Here is a 10075-nt window from a genome sequence, read left to right as displayed (position 1 = left end):
CAAAAAAAAAAAAAAAATGGGGAGGCTAAACAACATGCTATTGAACCACCAATGAGTCATTAAATAAATCAGTGAGGAAATTAAAAACTGCCTGAAGACAAATGAAAATAGAAACACAATAATCCAAAATCTATGGAAAAAAGCAAAGCAGCTCTAAGATGGAAGTTTATAGTAATACAATCCTACCTCAGGAAACAAGAATTATCTCAAATAAACAATCTAAAGTTAGATCTAAAAGAACTAGAAAAAGAACAAACAAAACCCAGAGTTATTAGGAAGGAAATCATAGAACTCAGAGCAGAGATAAATGAAATGAGACTAAAAAAAAAAAAAATTAATGAAACTAAGAGGTAGTTCTTTGAAAGATAAACAAAATTGACAAACCTTTGTATCAGAATCATCACAAAAAAGAAAGGCCCAAATAAATGAAATCAGAAATTAAGGAAGAGAACTTAACAAACAAAAGTCCAGAACCAGATAGATAACTTCAACTAAATTCTGTTCAACATTTAAATAAAAATTTACACCTGTTATCAAACTATTTCAAAAACTTGAAGAGGAAGGACACTTTTTAAGACCAGCATCACTCTGATATTACGACCAAAGATATCACAATACGAGAAAATTACAGGACCAAATTACTGACAAATACAGATGCAAAAATCCTCAACAAAATATTAGTAACTGGAATTCAACCACATATTAAAAGGATCATATACCATGAAGTGGGATTTATACAGGGATGAAACGACAATTCCAAACCCACAAATCAATGAAATATACCACATCAGCAAATTGAAGAATAAAACCCCATGATTATCTCAATAAACACAGAACTTTTGACAAAATTCAACACCCATTTATGATAAAAAGTCTGAAGACAGTGGGATAGAGGGAACATAGTTCAACATAATAAAGCCCACATATGACAAACCTATAACCAACATAATACTCAATGGTGAAAAGCTGAAAGAATTTTCTCTAAGATCAGGAATAGGACAAGGATGCTTATTCTTGCCACTTTTATTCAACACAGTATTGGAAGTCGCAGCCATAACGGTCAGATGAGAAAAAGAAAGAAAAGGAATCCAAACTGAAAAGGAAGAAATAAACTGTCACTGTTTACAGATGACCTGATACTATATATAGAAAATCCTAAAGATGCCACCAAAAACCTATAAGAATTAATAAAGGAATTCAGTGAAGTTGCAGGACACAAAATTACTATACAGAAATCTGTCTTGTTTCTATACACTAAAAAACAAAATATGAGAAAGAAAAGTTAAGGGAATAATTCCATTTAAAATTACATCAAAAATAATGAAATCCCTAGGGAAAAAGCTAAGGAGGTAAAACTTTTCCAACATACTTAGAAAACTAAAATACATTAATGAAAGAAATTGAGATGACACAAATAGAAAGATATATTGTGCTCATAGGTTAGAAGAATATTATTAAAATAACCATACTACCCAAGGCAATCTACAGATTTAATGCAATCCCTATCAAAATACCAATGGCATTTTTCACAGAACCCAAACAAATAATTTTGTAAATTGTATCAAAACACAAAAGATCCGGAATAGCCAAAGCAAACTTGGGAAAGAAGAACAAAGCTGGTGGTTATCATGTTTGCCGATTTCAAACAATACTACAAAGCTACAGTCATCAAAACAGGATGGTACTGGTATAAAAACAGGCAGATCAATTGAACAGAATAGAAAGACTAGAAATAAACCTCCACACTTCTGGTAAATTTATCTACAACAAAGGATCAAAAATATGGGAAAAGACAGCCTCTTCAATAAATGGTGTTGAGAAAACCAGATAGCTACATGCATAACAATAAAATTGGACTATTATTTTTCTATACCATATACAAAACTAAATTCAAACCAAATTAAGTCATAAAATTCCAAGAAGACAACAAAGGTAGTATGATCTTTGACATTGATCTTAAAAAAAAAGTAATACCTTTTTTTTGATCTGTCTCCTCAGGCAAGGGAAAGTAAGACAAAAAATAAACTAACATGATTATATTAATGAAGAAAGCTATCAGGAAAATGAAAAGGCAACTAAACATCAAAAAAACCAAACAACCCAATTAAAAAATAGAAGTCTTAAGTAGATATTTTTTCCAAAGAAGACATACAGATGGCCAACAGACATGAAAAGATGCTCAGCATCACCAATCATCAGTTCAGGTTCAGTTCAGTTCAGTCGCTCAGTCGTGTCCGACTCTTTGCGACCCCATGAATCGCAGCACGCCAGGCCTCCCTGTCCATCACCAACTCCCAGAGTTCACGCAGACTCACGTCCATCGAGTCTGTGATGCCATCCAGCCATCTCATCCTCTGTCGTCCCCTTCTCCTCCTGCCCCCGATCCCTCCCAGCATCAGAGTCGTTTCCAATGAGTCAACTCTTCACATGAGGTGGCCAAAGTACTGGAGTTTCAGCGTGAGCATCTTTCCTTCCAAAGAAATCCCAGGGCTGATCTCCTTCAGAAGGGGCGGCGGCCGAGAGGAGCTACCCCGCGTCTGAAGTCAGTGGCGGCCGGGAGGAGACACCCCGAGTCCGAGGCCAGGGGCAGCGGCCGGGAGGAGCCATCCCCCGCTGGAGGCCAGGGGTGGCGCCCGAGGCCAGGGGCAGCGGCTGGGAGGAGCACGGATCAAGGAAATGCAAAACAAAACCACAATGAGATATCACCTCTCAAAAAAGCCATCATCATAAAAGCAACAAATTACATGTTGACAAGGACGTGAGAAAAAGGAAACCATGGTGCACTGTTTTATGAGAAACAGTTGTGGAGGGTTCTCAAAAAATTAAGAGTAGAATCGAAATTTCACTTCTGGATGTCTACCCCGCACAAAAATAACAAAATTCAAAAAGATATATGAATTGCAATTTTCATAGCAGCATTATTACAACAGCTAAGAAATAAGTGCAACATGAGTGTCAAGCAGTAGACGAATGGATAAACAAGATGTGGCATATATAATGGCATATCAGTCAGCCATTAAGAAAAGAAGGAAATATCACCATTGGCAGCAACACAGACGAATCTAGAGTAAGTATAGGAAGTGAAATAAGTCAGAGAAATACAAATAGCACATTATGTCACTCATATGTGGATTCAAAAAACCAAAACAAAGCAAAATGAAAGAAGACTGACACACGCAGAGAATAGGCTGTTGTCAGAGGGGAGACGGTGTAGGGGGCAAAATGGGTGAAGTGAAATTAAGACGTACAAACTTCCAGTTATAAAATAAATAAGCCTGGGGGATATAATATACAGCATAAAGAATATGGTCAATAATACTGTAATAACCTTATATAGGGACAGATGGTTATCAGATTTAAGGAAGTGATTTAATAAGGTACACAAATGTCAAATCACCATCGAGTACACCTGAAGCTAACATAATACTGTACATAAACAATATTTCAATTAAAAAAATAAAGTAAAAACAAAGCAAACAAAAAACAAATCTGCAATCAGCTGAGTGATTACCATTTTCTCTCTTAAAATGCTTCCAACTCTTCACAGTCATGGACAAAATTTTTAAATGCTGCTTAAACAGTAAGAAATATTAAGTATTTACAAAGAATTATCAATCTACAGTGAATATTCTAATATTAGGCAACATTTGGGGTGGTTTTCATATGAAAACCTAACATTAACCAAAGCAGAACCAGGTTTTCAGAACTGTCAACGGAGAATTGTTTTCCTCCTAAAACTGATTGTTCCTTGCAATAACACTCATTGGATTTGTAAAAAGTATACAATGTTTTTGGATTTGTAAAAAGTATACAATGTTTTTTTCTTGGAAGAATGACTTCTACATGCATTAAGATGGTTACAATTGAAACAAAAAATTTCAGAAAATAACAGGTGTTTGTGAGGATGTGGAGAAATCAAAACCCTTGGGCACTGTTTGTAGGAATGTGAAACACTTTGACCACTGTGGAAAACAGCATGGTGTTTCCATCAAAAAATTCAAAAGTACCATATGATCCAGTAATTTCAATTCCAGTACATATCCAAAAGGATTAAAAACTCTTAGAGAGATATTTGTACACCCCTGTTCAACAGCAGCATTATTCACAATAGCAAAAATAGGAAAGTAATGCAAATGTTTATAAACAGATAAATGGATAGACAAAAATGTGATCTATACATACCATGGAATATTTTTCAGTCTTTAAAAAAGAAAATTATGATATACAACAGGAATGAACCTTATTAATAATAAGGTGAAATAATAAACCAGTAAAATAATTCAGTCACAAAAAGACAAATGCTTATAGGAGGAACCAAGGGCAGTGAAATTCAGACAGACAGAATATAGAATGGTGGTTGCCAAGGGCTGGATGGAGGGGAGCATGCGGAGCTGTGGATGTCTACAGACTTCAGTTTTGCAAGGTGAAAAGTGTGCTGTAGATTGGCTGGACTACAGTATGAATGTACTATACCACTACTGTACACTTAAAAATGGTCAAGATGGTAAATTTTATGTTACATCTATTTTACAATTTAAAAAAACAGCAAATCACATTAACAGGTGACCAGCTATGAACACACACAAGCAAGGCAATATCTACAAGCCACATCATGACCATTTCTTTCCTGGTTTGGAAATATGTACTAACCTTACACTTTCAACACTATGTATCAATGTTTCATGCTCTCCGCATGTTAGTGACAACAAAAAATTTCTTCAAATGTTGCTAAATGTGGGGCAGTGGTAAAGTAAAATAACCCCCTAAGACCTACTGCTTTAGAATTACACATTGTACATTAGTGTAAATGTATGTACTTTTACATATTGCTGTATGTTGAAAAAAATTATACATGTTGTACCTCATGGGAAAAGTGATTTTCAGGGAATAATTTTCATTAGGTTTTTGCCTTATTCATCAAATTCGGAGTCTATTCTCTGTGAACACTTTGTACTATTTTTATGCAAAATTCAGTTTTTCAGAAACTGGACAAAGGAGCTTGAAACTCTAAGAGAAGACCAAAGTTACTGATTTTTAAATAATGATAATTATGCAGAATGCAAACTTTACATTTAGAGTATCACGATCTTTGTGTCTGTCATATTGTAGTATATTTCTTATAGACTCTAGAAATGTCAACTAGATTGCTCTCTGGCCTCTGCTCCCAAAAAAGAGCATTCATTTGGCTTTCTGTTACAAGGTAATCAAGAAAAACTACTATTTAGAAAGAGATACATCATACTGGTCTGTTGACATGTAGCAGACTTCCCAGTTCACACTACACTGTAAACTGTCTGTATACCCCAGACTATGAGTTCTACAGGGATGGATATGCCCTTCTAACTTACTGCTGTGGAGGAGGCAATGGCACCCCACTCCAGTACTCTTGCCTGGAAAGTCCCATGGATGGAGGAGCCTGGTAGGCTGCAGTCCATGGGGTTGCCAAGAGTCGGACATGACTGAGTGACTTCACTTTCACTTTCAGGCATTGGAGAAGGAAATGGCAACCCACTCCAGTGTTCTTGTCTGGAGAATCCCAGGGACGGGGGAGCCTGGGCTGCCATCTATGGGATCCACAGAGTCAGACACGACTGACGCGACTTAGCAGCAGCAGCAGCAGCAGCAGCAGTTTACTGTTGTCTCCCTATGAACCAGCACCACGCTTGGCACACAAAACACTCAAAATATTTGAATATAATGAATGAGTCAGCATATATTTTTTAAAAGATTTATTTTAAAACAAGTAACAGAATAACTGCAGCCATGAAATTAAAAGACACTTGCTCCTTGGAAGAAAAGTTATGACCAACCTAGACAGCATATTAAAAAGCAGAGACATTACTTTGTCAACAAAAGTTTGTGTAGTCAAAGCTTTGGTTTTTCCAGTAGTCATATATGGATGTGAGAGTTGGACCATAAAGAAAGCTGAGCACCAAAGAATTGATGCTTTTGAACTGTGGTGTTGGAGAAGACTCTTGAGAGTTCCTTGGACAGCAAGAAGATCCAACCAGTCCATCCTAGAGGAAATCAGTCCTGAATATTCATTGGAATATTAAAGCTGAAATTCCAATACTTTGGCCACCTGATGTGAAGAACTGACTCATTGGAAAAGACCCTGATGCTGGGAAAGATTGAAGGCAGGAGAAGGAGACGACAGAGGATGAGATGGTTGGATGGCATTATCGACTCAATGGACATATGAGTAAGTTCTGGGAGTTGGTGATGGACAGGGAAGTCTGGCGCACTGCAATCCATGGGGTTGCAGAGAGTTTGACATGATTGAGTGACTGAACTGAACTGAACAGAATAATAAAGATATACATTCAACAGTACTGAAATAAATCTACATAATATGTATAATTTCATTAACATGCAGTTAAAATATTTAAAGTGGCACATATGTTCATATTTCAAGCCAGTATACTAGCTTCTAGGTATTTAAAGACTAGCCTACTTTAATCTTTAAAGACCAAAGATTTTCCTCTGTGTTTACTTGCTTTAAGCCATATTTAAATTTTTAGCCATTTCTAAGCATATATATTTTAAGTATATACTATAATGACCACGGATTTCTTTTACCTACTAATTAGGAAGATACTTTGGGGTGGTATGATCAGCACAGAGAACAGTGGAAGGGATATTATCTCCCTTAATCTGAACACAACTGTCAAGTCTATAATTTATTTGCTTTTCTAGTAGCTTCTCTCCTTGGTTTCCAGTGGCCTTATGAGCAACTGACTGGTGAAGCTTAAATTCTTTTCACTTGAAAGATTTCCACATTAAAGACTGTCCATATTAAACCTGTACCTTCTTCAGTTTATTATATTTGGGTCTTGGACAAGTTATTTTATTTCCCCAGCTGTAAGCTGAGATAATATCACTAATCTTGCAAAAGATGCTGCATATAAGGTATGTCAGGTACTCAGCATACAATAAATATTCTATCATAAATATTTAAGAACTTCAACCACTCATTATTTGTTCCCAGTAAATTTCTATCTTATTCATTTCCAAATAGTGTTCCAGATGTCATAATTTTTAGAATCTTAATTCTATCACCTATGAATTAGTTATTCCCTCTGGTTGTTATCTGGCAAGCTTTTCACAGCCTGAATAAGACAGGAGTTTTACAGCATATCATTCAAGGTTGAAGAATAGATTAATAATGTTACTCAAAACTATCTGGATCTATCAATTTGCAGGAATCAGCGATGAATTCACTTACCTATGCTATCATCTAACTGATCATTTCTTATTCCAAGCATCAATATTTCAAGGTTTTTTTTTTTTCAATTTTTAAAAATCTTTTTACTTTTCAAGGCTTTCTTAAAGACATTCTAAGTTTACTGCATTCCCTCGATTCACTATGGTAATAAAACTACCAATATATATTAAATATTCATTTAGGAAATTTATAAGAAAAAATATATATCACAATAAGCTTCTAATTTGAAATGCAAAATAGAAAATTTAAAAACCGTTTCCCAGAAATCAAACTAAGAAACTTATAGTACAAAAAGTTCTGGAGATTGTTTTGGAAAGAAGAGAAGGTGGGAGAGATCAGATGAGTGAAAACCTGACATTGGCAACAGAAACAAATACCAAGAAACTGCTTACATAACCACCTAAGGTACAGACAAAAAGAGTGCTCAACCACCCATTTCTTAATCTCTGCAGATACAGACAGCTTCCTAAGGATGGAGGATTATATTCACCAAGAGACAAGTCAGTAGTTTTACTTGTTTGTCTAATGACAGTATGTGGACAGAAGGGTTCCATTTCTAGCTGTATATCAAACTTGATACCTAAACCCCTCCCTGCCAACAAAACACACAGAAATGCTATATATGGTACAAGAAATGTTTTTTAAATGCATTACAGAAGTTATAAGAAAGAGGAATTTCTTATGGTCAAAAATTTTTCAGTTTCAGAAGGAAACTAAAAACCAGAGTAAACTTGCCAAATTCACTAATCTATGAATTCAGCTGTAACCTCTCTAAGAGGACTTTAAAAGGGCAATAATTAAATGCATCTCCCCTTGTGTCTACAATAAAGTTGGGACACAAGCAGGTTTACACTACAACCCTGAAGCCAAGAAATTAAAGTAAGAGTAGTCCTCTGTCAGTAATAGCCCTGGAACTATGACATAACCAGACATAAAACTTTTCTGGAAAGAATTATTCTTAACCCAGGTCACTCAAGATTCCCATGAGAAGGTCCTACTGAAAATAAGTTCACCTTATAAAATCACAAAATACATGGATAAACAGTCCACCAAAGATAAGACCCAATATATACAAACAGAACCTACAGTTAAAAAAACAAAAACAAAAAACTGGACATCATGAAACAAATAGACAAATCTGAAGAATGGTACATACCTAGAAATGAATAACAACTTTTAAAAGGAGAAATCCAATGAATAGTTTAAAAAGGAGATTATATAGCAAATGACAAGAGAATTCATGAACCAGAAGACAGATATGAAGGCATTATAGAAAGATAAAGTACTGGAGACACACAGGGCTTAAAAGATAAAGAAAATAGAATGAGAAAGTCTAATAAACATTTCTGAAAAAAAAAGTAACCATACTGTATCTGTGAAATTTGTTTTCCATATCATAACATCTTCATTATTGAGCAGCACTGAGTGACCTTACTATTGAAAATCCAACATATTTACTTACAATGGTATATAGATGGTTACAATTTTTAAGTTTTTCCTTCCTTTTATAGACTAATATTAAATAATTTATCATTCATATGTAGTATCTGGGAAATAAGTTTTAATTAAAAGCTACATCAAAGTTAGCAGTATATTTATTTGTTCTGACTGTAACAGTGATTTTACTGATTCAGTGATTCTACTGAAACTGATACAAGTATGTACTTGAGAAGAAAAAACAAATGTTTAGCCTAGAATTAGAGCATGATTGACAATTATATCTAAAGTATGAGAAAACTGTTGCTTGAGACTAGTGAAGCAACTTTAGGGAACTGAAGCAAGTATTAAATTTTTTTTTTAAAAAACACAGTAATTCACTTAGTTCAATATTAATACTTATTCAAAGTATGTGGGTGGGTTAACAATGAAGGCCAAAGTACAATTTATAAAGGCTGAATCCAAGGCAATCACATGCTTAATATCACACCCAAGCTTTCCATCCTGGGAAAAGTCGGCTGAGATTTTTCGGGTCCATGGCCTGCTGTATGAGCAAATTCACCTGTCCACCAACACTGAGCACGGTTCCTTCCTCTACTCCTTTTAGTTTCTCTTGCAGTCTCATCAAGACACGTTCAGCTACTTTATTGAAACTCTGGTCAATATCACTAATGACAAAAACAAAGATTTTAATGAGGTGGAACAGTTTAAAGGGTCTTGGGAACAGGAAAATCGGAACAACTGTCAACAGATGCTGCTCACCTGAGATTTCGTTTGCATTCCTGGTCATCTGCATTTGGAGTGGAATGGAACTCACTTTCATCGTCTGGCCTCTGTTGTAAATATAAAGCTTTTAAAGGATTCATGGTCCAGTCAAAGAGAGGATCATACAGGAGGACCTAGATAGAGAACATTTGCATTAGAAGAACAATGTGCACTTTGACCAGTATTATAATAGAGACCAATTACACGGCAGTTGACTGGAATGGAGGGGCAAACTTATCACATGTGCTTCATGCTTCCTTGTGGAGAAAACTGCACTAACACGATACTCTGGGCTTCTCCTCCCATCTGAATCCATTCTTCGTCCCAACTGGGGGCTGTGACATTGTCTGACCCATGGTTCCTGATGGAAACTAATCAATTAAAAGGGCATAAGCACTAGTCACGTTCTTTCTTTCTCTCTCACGTCTTGATGAGTATGGTCCTGGGTAAGAACATTTGCTTGCAGGCCCCAATTCTCCCAGTGAGCTGGACCAAGGGATAGATAGGGTTGTAGGTGGTGGACAGCAGAAGGAAGTCTATTTGGACCTTACTCCTAAGCCATATTCTCCAACAGTTGTATCAGTGATAAACCTGATATTCCAATCTCTTACTTTTTTTAGTATTATTTAGTCTAATTAATTAATTATA

General features: G+C 35.6%; 1 protein-coding gene across 1 annotated transcript in view; it reads right to left on the bottom strand.

Annotated features, from left to right (window-relative positions):
* Positions 1–8738: 8738 nt before the first annotated feature.
* Positions 8739–10075, bottom strand: part of ATM (ATM serine/threonine kinase) — a 141836-nt gene continuing 140499 nt past the window's right edge. The window contains exons 61-62 of the mRNA XM_068988664.1: positions 9425–9561; positions 8739–9330 (exon numbers count right to left, since the gene is read on the bottom strand). Of these exons, the coding sequence (XP_068844765.1) occupies positions 9147–9330; positions 9425–9561 (321 nt within the window). The 3' untranslated portion in view covers positions 8739–9146. The remainder of the gene's footprint in view (positions 9331–9424; positions 9562–10075) is intronic.

The sequence above is a fragment of the Capricornis sumatraensis genome, chromosome 16 (assembly GCF_032405125.1).
Source record: "Capricornis sumatraensis isolate serow.1 chromosome 16, serow.2, whole genome shotgun sequence".
Classification (NCBI taxonomy): domain Eukaryota; kingdom Metazoa; phylum Chordata; class Mammalia; order Artiodactyla; family Bovidae; genus Capricornis; species Capricornis sumatraensis.
Note: the sequence above shows the minus strand (reverse complement) of the source record. Positions and strands in the feature narration are given on the sequence as shown.